This window comes from Pan troglodytes, chromosome 9, assembly GCF_028858775.2.
Source record: "Pan troglodytes isolate AG18354 chromosome 9, NHGRI_mPanTro3-v2.0_pri, whole genome shotgun sequence".
Classification (NCBI taxonomy): Eukaryota; Metazoa; Chordata; class Mammalia; order Primates; family Hominidae; genus Pan; species Pan troglodytes.
This window is the reverse complement of record NC_072407.2, coordinates 128,309,339-128,328,756: the sequence shown is the minus strand read 5'-3', so window position 1 is coordinate 128,328,756 and position 19,418 is coordinate 128,309,339. Positions and strand designations below refer to the sequence as shown.

General features: G+C 49.3%; 1 protein-coding gene across 13 annotated transcripts in view; it reads right to left on the bottom strand.

The window, feature by feature from the left end:
• Window positions 1-19,418, bottom strand: part of ST3GAL4 (ST3 beta-galactoside alpha-2,3-sialyltransferase 4) — a 104,365-nt gene that overhangs the window by 65,374 nt on the left and 19,573 nt on the right. For 2 of the 13 annotated variants that reach the window (XM_054661165.2, XM_063782587.1), the window contains exon 2: window positions 13,232-13,310. The exons of 10 other annotated variants lie outside the window; for them this stretch is intronic. Coding sequence is in view for 1 of the 3 variants with exons in the window: in XM_054661164.2 (XP_054517139.1) it covers window positions 1,842-1,850 (9 nt within the window). In the remaining 2 variants the exon portion in view is untranslated. Of the gene's footprint in view, window positions 1-1,841; window positions 2,166-13,231; window positions 13,311-19,418 lie in introns of those variants that run through there. One more of the 13 variants, XM_054661164.2, reaches the window with a different exon arrangement.

The following is a 19,418-nucleotide window of genomic DNA, read 5'->3' as shown; positions in this document are numbered from 1 at the left end:
GAATCTGGCTTCCCACCAGCACAGCCAATCCCCTGCTTCCAGCACAGCCAGTGCCCTGACTCCCCTGACCCCAGATGCCTGCTGTGAGAATGGTGGACTGCACCAGCCCCACCACATCCCACTTGGTCACCCCAGTCCCAGGCCACCGAGTATTTGCAATGGGGCCAGTCCACACTGACATGTGCTTTAAGTGGAAAATACACACCGGATTTCAAAGATTTAGTACCCCCAAAAAAGAATAAAATATCACCTTCATTATTTTATACTCATCCCATGTTGAAATGCCAAGATTTTGGCTATATTGGGTTAAAATATTAAAATGAATTTCACCTATTTTTACTTTTTAAAACCATGGCTAAATTTAAATGTTTTAAAAGTAATTTAAAATTACATGTGGCTTGTATTTCTGGCTCCCATTCTATTTTGACTGGACACTGTTGGGCTAGAAAATCTCCAGGATTCCTGCTAGCTCACACTTCCTATGACCCGAAGACAGTGGTGTCCACCCTCAAGTGCCTACTGGAAGCACCAGGAGAGTTTATTAAGCTTCATCGGCTCCCAAGGCTCCACTTCAGAAAGGCTAAATTAGGAGGGCTGAGATGCCTGTGGAGGGGTCCCGCTTATTCTGACTCGTTTGACTCTGATGTGCAGTCAAAGCACATCAAAGTCAAAAAGACCTCACTCTCCCCCTGTCTCCATCCCCCTCCTCCTGAGCCATCTGGGCCCTGGGTATGGAAACACATTCAAGGTGACATTGCTCCCCCAGCCCACACAATCACCTCTACTCTGCCTAAACCCAACCTCTTCTGGACCCCCTGATATCCTGCCCCAGTGCCTGCAAGGGGTGAGCCACCCAGCTACCCACCTCACATACCTTGCCAGCCCACGCAGTTGGGCAGCCATGTTTGAGTTAGCAAGCAGGTCAGATGAAACTGGTTCACCTGAGCCTTCTCTCCTCTGGCCAAGACCTGTGCCCTAGGCACTGGCTACTGAGACTAAACCCTGTCTCTGCTACTTGCAAGGCATGTGACTGCAGACTCTGCCCCGTCTCTATAAAAATAAAAATAAAATTAGCTGGGTGTGGTGGCACACACCTGTAGTCCTAGATACTTGGGAGGCTGAGACAGGAGGACCCCTGAGTCCAGGAGATCGAGGCCGCAGTAAGCTATGATCGTCCCCCTGCACTCTAGCCTGGGTGACGGAGGGAAACCCTGTCTCAAAAAAAAAAAAAAAAAGAACAGGAGTTGGTCGTGTTACAAATGTTGAGAGGTCTGGAATCAGTGGTTGGGACCCAAGCCCAGACCTCTCTTCCGGCCTCCTCTCCTCCCAGCCACAGTTTCCTCCCTGCATGGGGTTCAGACCACCCAGTCCAGAGAAGCCTCCTCACTCCCCCACATCCAGCTCTGTCACATCATGCTGCTTTATTAACTTTGTGGCAGTTAAACCACACTGTCCCAAGTACCAATTAGACCGCACACTCCCAGCAAGCAGGGACTTCTTATGTCCCATAGTATCTCCAGCACTAAATTTAATGCCTGACACATGGTAGATAACTGACCAATATTTAAATGAATGGAGGTCTGAATTCATCAGCAAACAATAAGATGACTGTGAGCAGCAAGTTTCATCAAGTTAAAACAAGCCAGGCTTATTCTGAAAAGACCTGGGCATCTAAGGCACAAGGGGCTTGCTAGAAGCTCATACTGGAAGCTGGCAGAGCCAGCACACTTTCTGCCAAATGCATGTCGATGAGCTCACAAGGACCTGCTTTATCCCCAGGCAAATGATGTGGCTTCTGCAGAACTGGAGGTTGTCATGTCCGACTGATCTTAACCACTTACCAGCTCCATGTCTGCTGCACCATATCAGGAACTGATGTCCGACAGTAAACTCTGTGCAGTCCCAGGAGAGCTGCAGGCTTGAGGACACCCTAATACCCAGGAAATCTCCTTCCTTCCTACTTACTTCCTCCTAACGGGGGTCAACCTGAGATGAAACCCCAGGACCAAGCCCCAGGAAGCGCAAGGTACATGTGGCCTCCAGGAGGAGCCAGTGAAAAGGGGTACGGACTCAGGCCCACAGGCCAATCCAGCCTCTGCAGTCACTGGTCAGGTGACCTTGACAATCTCAAAGCCTCAGATTCCTCATTTGTAAATTACGTGTAACTGCCTTCAGGTCAGTGGTGTTAAGGAAAATAATTTTATATATACACATACATACACATACACACACATACACACACACACACACACACACACATGACCAAGTTATCACAGGTGTTCTGAGCCTCAAAACACACCCCAGTATTTCCACTTCACAACATTAGGTATGGGCCAAACACAGAGCAAGAACTCTGTATCTGGAGGGTGTCAGTGACGCTGGGTTCTGCCCTCCCCAGACACATGGCAGCCCCTCTCAATTCAAGCACTGGCCCAGCCCAACAAAGAGAGAGATCCACTGCCACTGGCCCCACCACGACCCCAATCACACTCAGCTCTCCTCCTGGCTGCTGGGTCCACACCAGATGCTACACAGGACCTTGTAGCAGCCAGGGGAGCAAGGAGAGGCACTGCCACCCAGGCTCTGCCCTGCACTGAATGCAGATCCACCTACTGAGACAGACTCAAGGACTCATTGTTGGGGTTAGGTAGGAGAAGGGGTGAGGAAAAGGAAGGAGACCACACTGGGGAAGTCACACTCTGTCTTTCCAAGAGCCGCACCTCCTAAAGTCAGCACCCAAGCCCCTGATTAATCGCTCTCCGAAACAGCACCCCCACTCCAGAACAGACCTTTTCAGAACTGTTCCACCACTCAGCAGGCACAAGGTTGCTAAGTGCTCAAGACATCATGCTTTGAGCAAGTCAGGCATAATGCATGCAATCAACAAATACTTGAATATATCAGCACTCCCATAAAACAAAAAGAAAAAAAAAACAAGGAAGCAAAGGGAAAAAAAGCAAGGGACAGGATAGGATCAAGCAACTGCACTTCTGGGTATGTTCCCAAAATATTTGAGACCAGGATGTCAAAGAGATATCTGTACACCCGTGTTCACAGCAGCATTATTGACTTTGCAATAGCTAATGTGGAAGCAACCCCCAAGCGTCCATCAGTGGATGAACGGATCAACAAAATGTGGTCTACGCATACAATGGAATATTATTCAGCCTGAAAAAGAAAGGAAATTCTGCTACCCGTATGGATCAACCTTGAAGGTACTATGCGAAGTGAAATAAGCCAGTCCCAAAAAGACAAGTCCTGTATCATTCCACTTAGAATAGATACTCAAAGTAGTCAAACTCACAGACACAGAAAGCAGAATGGTGGCTGCCAAGGTCTGGGGGGAGACGGAAATGAGGAGTTCTTGACTAGTGGGTAGGATGTTTCAGTTTGGCAAGATGAAGAGAGTTCTGGAGATGGATGGTGGGATGGCAGCACATTCTGAAAGTGCTTAATGCCACTGCACTATACACACAGAAAGAGTTAAGATGGTAAATACAACCTCGTGCTTGTGCATTTTACCATAACAACCACCAAAACAATCAAAGAAAAAAAAAAAAAAGGCAAAGAACACAAAAAGGCAATTCACAGATTAAACCCAAACACTTGGTGGACATATGAAAAGATGCTGAGGCTCACTCGTGACCAGGGAATACATATTAAAACCAAATCTCATTTCCACATTGCTGGCAGAAGTACAAATTGACACAAAGGCTTAGAAGAGCACTTCACAGTATCTAGTGAGGCTGAATATGTGCATATTTTACAATCTGGTAATTCCATTTTGAAGTATATAAGTACAACCCACTCCAGGATATTTATTAGGCAGTGCTGCAATAGCAAAAAAAAAAAAAAAAAAAAACTGGAAACACTATCATCAGTACAGCCATGGCTATATACACTGTGCTACATTCATGCAACTGAATACTATATAGCCATGTAAACTGAAGAAATCAATCCATATGGGTCAATTGGGATAAACTTGAAGACATAATGTTAACTTTTTTTTTTTTTGAGACAGAGTCTTGCTCTGTCATGCCTCCCGGGTTCACGCTATTCTCCTGCCTCAACCTCCCAAGCAGCTGGGACTACAGGCACCCCCCACCGCGCCCAGCTAATTTTTTTTTTTTTTTTTTTTTTTGTATTTTTAGCAGAGACAGGGTTTCACTGCGTTAGCCAGGATGGTCTCGATCTCCTGACCTCGTGATTCGCCCGCCTCGGCCTCCTAGTGTGCTGGGATTGCAGGCGTGAGCCACCGCGCCTGGCCCATAATGTTAACTTTTTAAAGTCATGCCTGTAATCCCAACACTTTGGGAGGCCAAGGCAGGAGGATTGCTTGAGCCCAAGAGTTTGAGACCAGCCTGGATAACATAGCAAGATTTCATCTTTATTTAAAAAATAAAAAAATAAAATAAACAATTTAGCTGGGCTTGGTGGCTTATGACTGTCATTATCCCAGTTCCTCAGGAGGCTAAGGTGGGAGGATCACTTGAGTCCAGGAGATGAGAGGTTGCAGCGAGCTATGATCGCGCCACTATACTCCAGCCTGGGTGACAGAGCAAGATCCTATCTTAAATAAAATAATAAAAGTAAAAACTTATGTTTAAAGGTGTTGCAAAAACAAAGTATGCATCCAAAAACAACATTATTTGTGTGTATAAACAGTGTGTGCTTGTGTGTATGATGAAAGAATGAAATACAGGTTGACACCCAACTTTAAGTGATAATTATATTCTGGGGAGATGGGGAAGAATAAAAGAGGTCACAGGGGCATGTCTTTGGTTCTCTACTTGCAATATTTTATTTCTTAAAGGAAAAAAATCTAACGTCATATGAGAGATAATATTCCCATTTGTTCAACCTGGCAGATTATCACATGCAACTCTGTTACATTAATATTTATACAGATGAGATATTTTCATATTAATAGAGATAGTGAAGAAATATAAATTGAGAAGCTAAACAAGGAAAGATGAATATATTCACCTACATAAAATTTAAGTGAGACAGACAGCAAGTGCAAGAGAGAGAGGGAGGAGTAGAGAGAAGACAAATGAAACACTTAAAAGACAACTGAGCCCGGGTGCGGTGGCTCACGCCTGTAATCCCAGCACTGTGGGAGACTGAGGCGGGTGGATCACCTGAGGTCAGGAGTTTGAGACCAACCTGGCCAACATGGTGAAACCCCGTCTCTACAAAAATTAGCCAGGCATGGTGGCAGGCGCCTGTGATCCCAGCTGCTCAAGAGGCTGAGGCTGGAGAATTGCCTGAACCCAAGGAGGTGGAGGTTGCAGCGAGCCAAGATCGTGTCATTGCACTGCACTCCAGCCTGGGCAACAAGAGCAAAAATCCGCCTCAAAAAAAAAAAAAAAAAGACAACTGAAAAACTAAAGTACATTTGCAACCTATACCTAACATATCAGGTAAATTCACTGAGCCTATAATGTGATCACGTAAATCAGAAAAAAAAAAAAAACAAGAAACCTAATTTAAAAATAGGCAAAGGGCCGGGCGCAGTGGCTCACACCTATTATCCCAGCATTCTGGAAGGCCAAGGTGGGTGGATCATTTGAGGTCATGAGTTCGAGACCAGCCTGGCCAACATGGTAAAACCCCCACCTCTACTAAAAATACAAAAATTAGCCAGGCATGGTGGCAGGTGCCTGTAATCCCAGCTACTTAGGAGGCTTGAGGCAGGAGAATTGCTTGAACCCAGGAGGTGGAGGTTGCAGTGAGCCAGCATTGAGCCACTTCACTCCAGCCTGGGAGACAGAGCGAGACTCTGTCTTAAAAAAAGAAAAGAAAAAAGAAATAAAATAAAATAAAAATAGCCAAAGGACATGAATATTTACCTTAATGTAAAGAAATGAATGGCAAATAAGAAACTATGGTCATCTACATCTACAAATTCCAGCGTGATGGAGACAGCATATTTCATTCATCATAACAGCACAACACAAGAGACCTGAGCTCTCACAGATGTACTAGGAAGAAAAACTAGGGCTACCTCTCAGAGGGAATTTGGCCCATGGCCAGAACTTTATTCTACAAAGTTTCCTACATTTCCACAGACATGTCTGTCAGGATCTTCAACAGCACTTTTTCTAAGAGCTTAAGATGGAAACAACTTGAAATCTGCTCACAGACAAGGAAACACTATGGAGCTGTGAAAAAGAGGCTGCAAACCTATGCGTGCTGGTATCGTCTAATCTCCAAAACATAGTATCCATAGCATCAAAACTTAGGATGGGTGAAAACAATGATATCCATATCTCCAAATGCACTTTCACAAAACAGTTACATGCATACCCAGAAATGTCTGTACACGAATAGGTTTACTCAGAAGGATGCAAAACAAAGGCTATGGCCTCTCAAGAGAAAAGTCCTGGGGGTCAGAGGTCTTGAATGAGAGTGACTTATGCTCATATTCCCATTTGTACTGCTTACCTTTATAATTTTTTTTTTTTTTTGAGACAGAGTCTTGCTCTGTAGCCCAGACTGAAGACCAAAGGCCCAATCTCAGCTCACTGCAGCCACCCACCAGGCTGAAGCAACCCTCCCACCTCAGCCTCCCCAGTGGCTGCGACCACACGCACATACCACCATGACCAGCTAGTTTTGTAAATTTTGGAGAGATGGGGTCTCACCACGTTGAACAGGCTGGTCTCAAACTCCTGGGCTCAACTGACACGCCTGCCTCTGCCTCCCAAAATGCAAAGATTAAAGGTGTGAGCCACCACACCCGGCCTGCTTACCTTTTTCAAACTGGTGACAGTGATACCCTTTCAAATAAAATTTGATTTAAGAAAAGGAGGAAGAAAAAAAAATATTGAAATCTCACACTTGGATGTGAATTCTGGACCAACCATCACTTCTGTGAGTGCAAACGACCTTTCCAGGTGTCAGGTTTTCTTTTGGGTAAATGGGATTTTAAAAATGGCACTATCTGGAAGGGAGGTTGTATGAGCAGACAATGTAGCTCCAAAGACAATACTGAAATGGAAGCAGCTGATCTCAGACCCTAGAACACGCATCACCTGCGCCTCTCACTAACTAGCCCTACTTGCCCTCCTTGTGTCCTACCCTGAGGACAGAAACAGCAGGTGGCAGAGCACCAGCCATAGTATGCACCCTGGGCAATCACGGCCTGGCCAGGGCGGCAAGTGACGCTGGGCTCCAGCCCTCCCCCTACTTGCCAAACTGTATGCTCTGGTGCAGGGCTTCTCCAACGGGGTGAGGGAGGCGGGGTGTGTGTTACCGTTCCTAATTTACAGGAAAGTGCTGTAGAGATTAGCAGCAACACCATTCAGAGCAGCTAACTTCCTCCTCTCCTCTCCAAGTCAAAACAGCGCAGTGCAAAGATCTGGATGTGCACAGGCCTGGGCGTCGCCAGAAGCACCCCAGGGGAAGCTGGCAGAGCCACCCACCAGTGTTTGTCTTCCTCCATGCCATTTCCCCTGTACTCACAAGGATACCCTTCTCATGAGCAGGTGTGGCTTCTGCAGAGCTGGCTCCAGCCACCTTTTGTCCAGCTGTACCCACGTCCTAATTCCGGCACAGCTGGCCAGCCCTCTCTAAAGTGAGGTCACCCACAGGACTAACCTGTGTCCCAGGAGAGCCACGGAGGTCACATCACTCCTTCCCTACTTGTTCCACAGAAGGGCTACTGGAATAATACCGCTGTCCCAGCGCAGGCTGGGGACCCCAAGGCCTCCCCAGACTGTGAGGCTGGACAGGTCAGCAGAAACAGGAGCCACAAGGCCTGTGGGCCGAATGCAAGCAGGGAGGGCACTGACTCGAGCACTGTGGCAGGACAGAAACAGGGTGACATGCTGGACTCATGGCATTCATCCTTGGGGGGCACAGACACACGGCAAACAGGAAATGGTGGAGATGACGGGACAATGACAACCACAGGACCACTAACACAGGGCACAGGGGCAGAGAGTGAGGGCCACCAGCCCTTGGCCACTGGGGGGATAGAACCATGTCTCTGAGGAGCTGGCTATAAACCAGAGGCCTACATGAAGGGCAGCCATGGGAAGATGGGGTAGGCAACAGAAGGTTCCAGACTGAGAGAAGTGCCCAAGACTCTGAGCTTGCTGCGTGCAAGGCACAGAAAGTTCCATATGGTGGCAGACAGCCAGGAAGGAACGGGGGTGCCAGGGAGGCCACGGGGACACGTGGTATAGATGTCACAGGCCACCCTAATAGCTCAGATTCTAAGTTTGGGTGTCATGAATGTCACTGGGGGGCATTAATAACAAAGAGTGACACCACTGGATTAGCTTTTTTTTTTGAGACAAGGTCTTACTATGTTGTCCAGGGTGGCCTCAAACTCCTGGGCTCAAGGGATCCTCCCATCTCAGCCTCCCAAAGTGCTGAAATTACAGGCGTGAGCCACCACGCCCTGTCCTGAATTCACTTTTAAATCATCCCTGGGGCTGTGCTGCAGCTGCTGGCATAATCTTACTGAAGTTTTCAACAAATTGATGGGGGAGTACTCTTTCATTCTCATTTACAGAGAAGAAAACTGAGGCACAGAAGGAATACATTAAATGTCCCAAAATCAGACAGGTCGAAAATAGTGGAACCAGGATTTAAAATTCAGCCAGAACTACTTTTAATCTCTATACTCTATGCACCCATGAAATTTGGGATGAGTTGTCTGGAGCTCAGAAACTCACCAGGTGGGTCAGGCGCGGTGGCTCACGCCTGTAATCCCAGCACTTTAGGAGGCCAAGGTGGGAGGATCATGAGGTCAGGAGATCGAGACCATCCTGGCTAACACAGTGAAACCCTGTCTCTACTAAAAATAAAAAAAAATTAGCCGGGCATGGTGGTGGGCGCCTGTAGTCCCAGCTACTCGGGAGGCTGAGGCAGGAGAATGGTGTGAACCCGGGAGGCAGAGCTTGCAGTGAGCCGAGATCGCCACTGCACTCCAGCCTGGGCAACAGAGCAAGACTCCATCTCAAAAAAAAAAGAAAGAAAGAAACTGACCCGGTGACCTGGACCAGGTACTTAACCTCTCAGAGCCTCAGAGTCCTCGTCTTTTAAATGTGGATAACAGCAGCAAGTCCTCAGAGGTGTCCTGAGTCTCAAAACATATCCTGGTATTTAACGTCCGCAGCCTCAGCAGGGGCTGGGCACAGAACAAGCACTCAGGACGTGGAAGGTGCCAGCAACACCTGGTCCTCCCTTCCCAGGCACAAGGCAGCCCCTCTCCATTCAAGCTCTGTCTCAGCCCAGCAAAGAGAGGGGTCCTCAGCCACTGCCCCCACTACTACCACAATCATACTCACCTCTCCTGGTCCATATGTGACAAAGGACCTGCCACAGCCAGGGAGACAGGCAGAGGCACTGCCACTCCCACTCTGCCCTGCCCTCGACTCAGATTCACCCATGGCCCAGTCTCAGGAGACGCTGCTGGGGTGTGGTGGCATGCAGAAGGGGAGGGGGAGGAGGCCCCTAAGGAGGTGGCTCTCCATCTGTCTGTCTGGGTGTAGCACATCCTGGAACTGGTGCCAGGCCCTGACCAGTTCCACCCCATTCAGCCTTCCCAGAAGGGCTGGCACATGGATCCCTCAGCCTGACCAGACACCAGCCTCCTGTCCGTGGTGCCCCCCACACCTGAGCAGAGTCCACTTCCAGAACAGTGCTGCCTCTGCAGATGACACACTCTATCCAAACCCGGTACCCCAAAATCCCCCAGCAGGGACAGCAAAGGCAACGTTCAGCCCTGGAGTCCCTACACAGGTGCCACAAATTCCAGCCCTGCCCCACAGTACAGCCTCTGAATTCAGGCTCTCATCTCTGGTTTTGACTGTCTTGGAGCACCTGACATCTGGGCTCAGAAACCCCTGTCCTCTGCCTCACTCGGCAGACCTTGTACTCCCACCTCCCATCACCAGAACAACTGCTGGGCACTGAGACGGACACCATGGTCAGCCTGGCACTTGATGAACAAGTTTCTGGAACTGTGCAGCGGAGGGTCCGAGGGTCCACACCTGAAGTCCCATTAGTCCCATTAGGAGCCAGCAGGGTTAAAGGGGTTGAGCCGGGGAGTATCGAGGCAGGCTCGCCAGAGGAGAGGGCCCTGCATTGGGAGGGAGAGTGGGGCAGGGCCCCCAGATGAGGACTCGGTGAAGATGAGGGTGGGCAGGAAAAGCAAGCCCTCCGCTTGCAGCAGCCTGTCCCCAGGAACAGAGAAGGCGGCAAGAGAGCCCCTCTCCAGTTTGTCCCCCGCAGGGAGCCCACCCCCTCAGAGTAAAGGTGGGCCATGAGGGAGGGAAGACGAGGGGAGGAGGGGCCTGTCTAGGTGTCCAGGGCCCAGGCTCTGCGCAGTAGCCCCTCTGGTGAATCTGCCTGAACAGGCACAGCTGCATCCACACTCAGAGCCTGAAGGCATAGACAGCCCCTTCCAGCAGCTCTCTGGTCCCTGCAGCTCACACCGGCCCTCCCATGTCAGTAACCTACACAGGCTCCTCCAGCACAAACACACTAGTCCATACTCAGGCGCCCGCAAGCTTGGTCACACACACACACCTGCCCACATACACCCACCTCTCAGTCCTCCTCCTCTCTGCCCCCGCCCCCCATGCCCACATACAGCTTCCGGGGCTTGAGGACCCCCCCAAGCCAGGGCACTCTTTTCCCCCATTCCTCAGGGCTGGCCGGGGGCTGGGCTCAGCTGCTGCTGCTGCTGCTCTACCTCCCTCAGGCCCACCGGGTTCCTCCCACCCCAGCTCTGGCTCCTGGAGACTCTGTCAGCTTGCAGGTCCCCGGAGCTGTCACCAGGCAGCCCAGAGCCTCTAAGGGGCAGGGAGTGGCTGTGCCAGCCCTCAGGAACCTCGTTCCTCCAAAGTCACAGAAAGGGGAAACCTGGGCTCCTCGCCCTCTGCCCAGCCAGGCTCAGCTCCCAGAAAGATTCTGGCACCTGAGAGGAGACCTAGCCACGCCTATGAGCCCCACAGGTGTGTCCCCAGCAGGCCTGGAGAGTGTCCCAGGGCAGCCTGTGGCCATTTGGCCGAGGGTACTGCAGAGCCTGCTGCCCCATGGAGGGCACTCCCTGGCCCGGCACCCACACAACACACACTCACTGTCCTCTGGGCCCGTCTCAGCCTCTCTGTACCTGTGCCCAGTCCCAGTGACAGGGACTGTCCTCTCAGCCCACCCGGCACCCAAATCCAGGAACCTGCAAGGCCTTCCTCCAGCTGCCCCGCCAGCCTGCTCACACTTTCTGGGCTCAAGTCCTGAGGCTTTAGCAATTTCAGGGTCATCTGCACCCATAACTGGGGGGGTGATGGGAGGGACAGATTCCCGCCTGTCAGGGCCTGGTCACTGCCTAGGGACAGAGGATTCCAGAGCCTACAACTGGTTCAACAGGTCTGGGCTATGGCCCACACCCACCTCTGCACACAGCAGCCAGCCCAGGGTCCCATGGAATACCCCAGGGCAGAGACACTAAATAAACTGAAGGCGATGCCAGGGGTCATGCCAAGTGCCTGAACTCTGGCTTCTCCATCATCTGTGAGGCCCCAACCCCATGCCCTGCGTAATCTAAGGTCCTGGCCAGTGCCTCCTCCTCCTCCCAGCCCTGAGGAATCATCCTTGTCCTCAAGGTAGAAGAGCTCGGCCCTCAGTCCCCTGCAGCCTGGGATGAGCCCCACCCTCAGGGCTGGTGCACAACCAGAGGCTCTTCCCAAGGAAGCCTGGGGCCAGAAAACCCAGACACTGAGGCACAGACCAGACACAGAGCCTGGGAACACCCAGGAGAGCATGTCCCCCAGGGTCCCAGCCCCAACCAAAGCTGGGAGAGCTCAGAGCCACCCCTTGCCCCACAATCCTCGTGGCCGCCCCGTGTGGCTGTTTCCTCCTGCCCAGGAGGAGCTGAAGGGATCTCGGCCCAGGACGTGATCCTCCCACCCCCACCCCCGAGAACACACCCAGGACTGGCAGCTCACCTGACCCTGCAGGGCTGCCAGTCCAGCTGTGCCCCAAAGAGAACATTCGCTTCTTGCTCTATTTGGACAGCTGCAGGGTCAGCGATGCTCAGGAGAGAACGTCTGATCACAGAGTGGGGAGTGCGGTGATCAGGGCCACAGGCCCTCTGATGGGGGTGGGCCAAGGCCAGAGCTGCATCCCTGGATGAGTGGGCTGGGAGGGGGCCCGGGACCAGCCTGGCAGGGCACAGGGAAAGGCTGCAGTTATTCTGCCCTCCTGAGCACTACAAAAGGAGTGGTCAGAGGGATTCTGGAACCAGGGCTGGGGCCTGGGGGAAGGCAATGGAAGCCAGGAGTGAGGGAGGAAATGGATTCCCCTTTTAATGGCATTTATTCAGTTACAGGCTGCGGCCAAGGAACAGCCTCCCACGTCCAGCCCAACACCTGACCTCACCTCACCCCAGACAGGTCCCACGGCCCCTCCTCAGCCCATCCAGGACTGGTGGGAAAGGTCCAAAGAAAAGAAGACAAAGCATCCACAAGCAGAGGTCGGTGGCTGGACTCCACCCTCCCCTCCCCAGGAAGCAGGAGGCAGAACTGCGAGGTCAAGACCAGCACTTCCCCCTCCTGCTCCCACCCTCTCCTCCTCTCTGGCCCTCGTCTCCTGCCCTCTCCTCCCGGTCCCTGTGTCCTTTCCAGCCATCCCATCCTGGTGTCTCCTGGTCCCCATCTCCACCTCCTCCTCCTTTCCTCCTCTGCCCACAGCCCCTGGTTATGTAAGGGGCTTGGGAACACACAGAGGGAGCTTTGTTGTCAAACCAAATTCATATGGAGCCAGAATGGGTCACAGTAACTGGTGCCCATTTTCTCCATCCTGCAGGGTTGGGACTCCAGGCAGGGAACCCCTACACACCTCTGTTTTGGGAGGTGGGGGGATGAACACTGGTCCCAGGGCCCTCGGGCAGCTGAATGGGTGGCCAGGGATCAGTCTCCACTATGAGAGACCACAGCAGGGGAGCAGCTGGTCTCTAAGGCCGAGCAAAGCCACAGTGCAAAGCCAGGGTCTCAAAGCCAACAGAGGCCAGCTCTGGGCTAGGGGCAGGACAGCACCACAGGCCCAGGTTGGGGAGGGGCTGTGCACATGCAGAAGTGCACGCCATGTTCTTGTCTATGCAAGGATGCATGGCCATATACCCTCTCTCACACACTCATCTGCACACTTCCAGGCACGCATGTACAGACAGAAATGCACGCATCAGCCCAAGCACAAAAGGCTGTTGTGTGCTCACCTGGATATGGTCTGAGTAAAAGTCTCCCTGCTTTGGCCAACTCCCTCCATTCCTGCAGATTCCTCTGGGGCAAAGAGGTCTGGAGAGAAGAGGGTGGAGGTCACCAGTCAGGGAAGCTCCATGCGGCAGCTCTTCTTTGGAGACGCTCAGGCTCTAGAAAGATGAAATCCCACCTACCTGCCGAGGAGGTCTCTAGTGCTAGGGCAATTCGCTTTATTTGACAGGTTATCCACCAAATAAGAGTTTACAGACCTGACGGCACTATCATTGCCCTCATCACTCTCTCTTCTGGAAAGGCTGAATGCAGAAATGGTATCACAAAACTAAAATTAGCTAAATTAACAGAGTCAACTGAATTACCTTGGCCAAAAGAATTATCACCGACCTTTATGGCAAGAACATCAGCCCCTAGGGGAACACATAAAGTGGCCCTTCACGAAATAAATACTGAACGACTTGTGCCTTTCATAACAGAACTTCATTTATCCACTCTACTGTTGGCTCTGATGTGACTCAATACTGCAAGGTCTTGATGTATGATGCCAAAGTATATTCCACCAGGTGAAGGAGGCTTTCTGTGACCTGCCTATTGATGATCCCACCTTACGTGACCTGGAATCTGGAAACTGGATCTTTTTTTTTTTTTTTTTGAGACAGTCTCGCTGTGTCACCCAGGCTGGAGTGCAGTGGCACAATCTCGGCACACTGCAACCTCTACCTCATGGGTTTAAGCGATTCTCCTGCCTCAGCCTTCCAAGTAGCTGGGATTACAGGCATGTGTCACCACGCCCGGCTAATTTTTGTATTTTTAGTAGAGATGGGGTTTCACCATGTTGGCCAGGATGGTCTCAAACTCCTGACCTCAGGTGATCCGCCTGCCTCAGCTTCCCGAAGTGCTACCATTACAGGCGCAAGTCACTGCGCCCAGCCAAGACTAGCTCTTTTGTAAAAGACAGCAGAGAACAACTGCCCTTGAGCCCCGTTGAAAGACACTACACCAGTTTCAGTTACTATTCTCACCGTAGCAAAATGTCAGGATCTTGAACCTTGGGTACATGTTTCACAGCTAATGAGAGCTCTCTTAGAGTTTTGGACTTGTCAACCCACATGTGATTTAAAATTAAGGATACCAGGCCGGGTGTGGTGGCTCGTGCCTGTAATCCCAGCACTTAAGGAGGCCAAGGTGGTTGGATCACCTAAGGTCAGGAGTTTGAGACCAGCCTGGCCAACGTGGTGAAACCCCATCTCTACTAAAAATACAAAAATTAGCCAGGTGTGATGGCAGATTCCTGTAATCTCAGTTACTCAGGAGGATGAGGCAGGAGAATTACTTGAACCCGGGAGGCGGAGGTTGCAGTGAGCCAAGATCGTGCCACTGCACTGCAGCCTGGGCAACAAGAGAGAAACTCCGTCTCAATAATAATAATAATAATAATAATAATATAAAAATAAAATTAAGGATACCCAAGAGAAATCCTTCCATAAAAGTACATGATATCATGAAATAGACAGAGCTTTCCCAAGACAATGAAACGAGACTCCATGTGGCCCCCTTCCATTGACTCCGACTTGTTTTTGTTTTGTTTTAGCACAAAATGTTCACACTTTTATTTTTGTTAGGGAATTTCATTATCCACACTGAATATCCTCTAAGATCTACTGCTCAACATGAAGCCATCCTCGCTACTAAGCAAAGCAATTGGTGGCTACGTAATCCTCTAGATAAATGGAAAGAATCACAACTAATATTAGAACCTGCTCCCATACACACTTGAGTGAGCAATTCAGGAAAATTATGAATTGCTATGAAAAGGGTTGGTATCCTTCCCTTGGCAGTTGGCTGATATTTATGATCAACCAGTGTAGCTCTGGGAAGAAGCAACAGAGGCAAAGGGATGGCCTACAACTACGATTGATGTCACTAATGGTAACTTATCTCTACGCACAGAAAACATGAATGGAACTGGGCCGAATCTGGGCAGTGTTCCAGAATCCCTCTGTAATCAAATTCTTAGGTTTGACACAGATTATGAAGACTAGATTCCTACATGAGACACATAAATAAAATCCGAACATGACCATGAAAGCCTCAACCATATCATCAGAGAACTTACTAGAACTAGACATTGGTTCAATGGAAATGCTACAGGAAAACTGTATGCCTCAATAGATCCACTATATAATGTAAATAACAGTCTTGCTTATTGGACAGATCAATGCTCAGGTCATATTTGGAAAGAAAACCAATCATCCCTTTGGGGGGCCGAGGCGGGTGGATCACGAGGTCAGGAGATCGAGACCATCCTGGCTAACACGGTGAAACCCCGTCTCTACTAAAAATACAAAAAAATAGCTGGGCATGGTGGTGGTGCCTGTAGTCCCAGCTACTTGGGAGGCTGAGGCAGGAGAATCGCATGAACCCGGGAAGCGGAGGTTGCAGTGAGCCAAGATTGCACCACTGACTCCAGCCTGAGTGACACAGCAAGACTCCGTCTCAAATAAAAAGAAAACCAATCATCCCTAATTGATGATGGCATACAGTCATTTTATCAAATTCATAGAAATGTTTTTTGTTCCTACTTCAATTGAAACCATAACCATTCAACGTGGCGCTGTGCAGACGCAGATGTGACGGAGAATAACCATGACATTCGTATCACCCCCAACTCGTGGGTAATAGGATGCACTTTGACCCTTTCTATCGATAACACTGAATTATTCATTTTATGCAGCAACAAAGTATATAAAGGTGTTCCACCTAGCCAGTCTGGATCTGTGGCGTGGGCTATCTTCTACCTAAAATGACTAGATATGACTCTTCAATTGCCATACAAATCCTTAGAGTCATTTGTACATAAAGTGACCCCTCACAAAAGAGAATCATAATATCCCAGACACAGTCTTATGAAGGGGTTCTGGATTTCATACTTCTGTAAGAGCCCGTTTCTCTCAGTTGAGTGAATTGAAAAAAATCAATTAATATTTTACCAACTTCTGAAAAAGTTTAAATGACACTTCGAATTATCTTAAGCAGTACAATCTGGGATGAATGAATTGGCCTCAGTAGTACTATACAATAGAAGACTTCTTGCTACTTTAACTGCTCAAAAAGGGAGACCTTGTTCCCTAATTGGTAGAAAGGTGTTGCTGGCCAAGCGCATGGCTCACGCCTATAATCCCAGCACTTTGGGAGGCTGAGAGAGGTGGATCACCTGAGGTCGAGAGTCTGAGACCAGCCTGGGTGAAACCCTGTCTCTACTAAAAATACAAAATTAGCCGGGTGTGGTGGCACACGCCTGTATTCCCAGTTACTCAGGAGGCTGAGACAGGAGAATCACTTGAACCCAGGAGGTAGAGGCTGCAGTGAGCCAAGATCACACCACTGCACTCCAGCCTGGGCAAGACAGAGTGAGACTCTATCTCAAAAAAAAGAGAAAAAAAGAAAAAAAGAAGGTGTTGGCCAGGCACGGTGGCTCACACCTGTAATCCCAGCACTTTGGGAGGCTGAGGCAGGTGGATCACCTGAGGTCAGGAGTTCAAGACCAGCATGGCCAACATGGTGAAATCCCATCCCTACTAAAAACACAAAAATTAGCTGGGTGTGGTGGTACACACCTGTAGTCCCAGCTACTCAGGAGGTTGAGGCAGGAGAATCACTTGAACCTGGGAGGTGGAGGTTACAGTGAGCTGAGATTGCGCCACTACACTCCAGCCTGGGCGACAGAGTAAGACTCGATCTCAAAAAAAAAAAAAGTGTCATTTTTATGTTAACAAATCAGGTATTACCAAAAACTTAAAATACCTTAAAGAACACACATGGGTTTTTCATTAGATGGGCACTGCCTTCTCCATTGATTCACTCAGCTGGTTAGGTCTTGGCTCCTGGGAATCTTTGCTCAGAGGAATTTTTCAATCCTTGGCTATTATTCTCCTTATAATTATTATGTTTACCCCCCTGGTGCCTTGTATTCTCTCAAGGGTTCTAAATGATTTCCAACAGCTGCTCAAATATCAAACAGTTACCATGAGGATCATTCAACTTGAGGAAAGCAACACTGACTATGTAACTGCTAACTGTGGCCATGGAATTCTCATCCCCAACCTACCTACTGATGATGACAACAACATCTACCTGACTCTTTGTCCCAGTGACTACATTGGTGGTGGTAACAGAGAGTAATACTGTGTCATCTAGTCACACTATCAGCTTGCTGAGAGAATAACCAAAAGCAAGGAATTGTTAAAGCAAAATTTGGAGACCAGGCCTGAAAAATTCCTTACCAAACAAAACCAATGAGGCCTTAACAACAGCCTTAACCTTGCTTAAAAGACAGCATAATCAAATCTTAACTGGGGTTATTTATGGTAAATGCTTCTGTTTGACACAAATAAAACTTCAGCCAATCATAAGTAGCCAACTAACATATGGTTATGTGACTAGGAAACTCCCAACAAGGTAAACCAAACAAAGCAATTTTGTAATTGCAACCAACTAAATCAAATAAATTCTTCATTTTGCTTTTACATTCACCCTCCAAACACCTGCCTCTGAAACTGTCATTGGGCCACTAAACCTCTTTCGGTTTTCTGTTTCCCAATTCACTTCTTACACAAATAAACTCTTTAAAATATTATTGTGCCTGAAAAATTCTCTTTCACACAGGTAATATATTTTATTTTATATTTACTGGCTTTCAAATATTGCCCACTATCCTGTGACCTCTGAAACTGAAGACATTTTAATACCAAGAGCCAATCGGAGTAACTTACTATAGAATATGCTCTATGATATAATGTAATTTCGTATTATATAATTCTGTGTTTTCCTATCTTGCCTGTGAGGCTATGACCTCTGTGGTCAGGAACTTCTTTATATCTCTAGATTCTATTAAACTGCCAAGAATGTGGCAGATGTTTTATACACATTTGACAAACAATAATACGTGACTAACAATGTATTGCATGGCGAATTAACAACTGAAACAACGTACTGCACGTTCACTTTGTGCGAAACCAGGATCCCTTACTCATAGCCAGGGCAAAAAAAAAAAAAAAAAAAAGGAAGAAAACGAATCAGGATCCTGCAATCTCTGCCCCACTAACTTTGGGGGCCAGACAGTTCATTGTCGTGTGGTCTGTCTTGTGTATTGTGGGACGCTTAGCAGCATCTCTGGCCTTTACCCACTAGACACCAGAAGGAAATCCCACTCCCCAGGTGTGACAGAATGTTTCCAGACATTTCCAAATGCTGAGGACCACTGTGCTAGATGCTTCTAAGGGCTGTGCAAGTATTAAATATGATCTGGACCCTGTGAGTTCAACACGATAATTACCTCCATTGTACAGTCAGGAAACTAAGGTGGGAAAGGGGTCAGTAACAGGCCCAGGTTGTACAGCTCATGAGGAGCGGAGCTGGCGCTGGAATTCTGGCTCCTTCAGCCAGAACCCCCACATCCTACGGCTTCTAAAACCATCCCGTGCAGACTGGCTCCCTAGACTCCACGATCCCCGGGATGTCCACCCCTGCCCTACACAGCAATTAGGGGAAGGGGTCTCAAGCACATCCAAGTCCTTCGAAGGCTCCACACAGTGACGAAGAGCCTGTCGAGCCCCTCCTCAGCCACGCTTCCGCACGAGACACAGTCTCTAGCCCCCACAGCCCTGGTGCTCTCTGGAAGCTCTGCAGTACGTGTTCAAGGCACACAGCTGTATTCGTGGGACCACTAACGCCTGCCAGATGGACACCAGACTTCCATGAATCCGACCATTTTTTGCAGCCGCATCCCACCACTGGCACGGACTGACTCTCTCCGCTGTAGGCCAGGTCTCCCGGGCTGCGGACTCCTCTGGCTTCCCTGCCGAACCTCAGCGCGGGCCTGGGCTGTACCTGCTTCCACACACTCCACAGCCTGTCCAGGAGTCAGTTTCCACGGTGTCTGCCAACCCACAGCGATTCCTCTCGGCTTAGTGTCTGCTGCCCACGTTCTAGAGGGGACTCAAGCTGGACTGTGCATTTGACGTCATTAATACAACTGCCAGGTACAGTGAGAGCAGGCTACGGGCTGGGGAGTTCTCCCACAGGGTTAGAATCCACCCGATCAACACTCGGATACAGACGGTCCGCTAATTGCAAGTCCCAAGAACAGATCAGTCATCTGTAAAACTCCTCCTCAGCCCCAAAACCTCC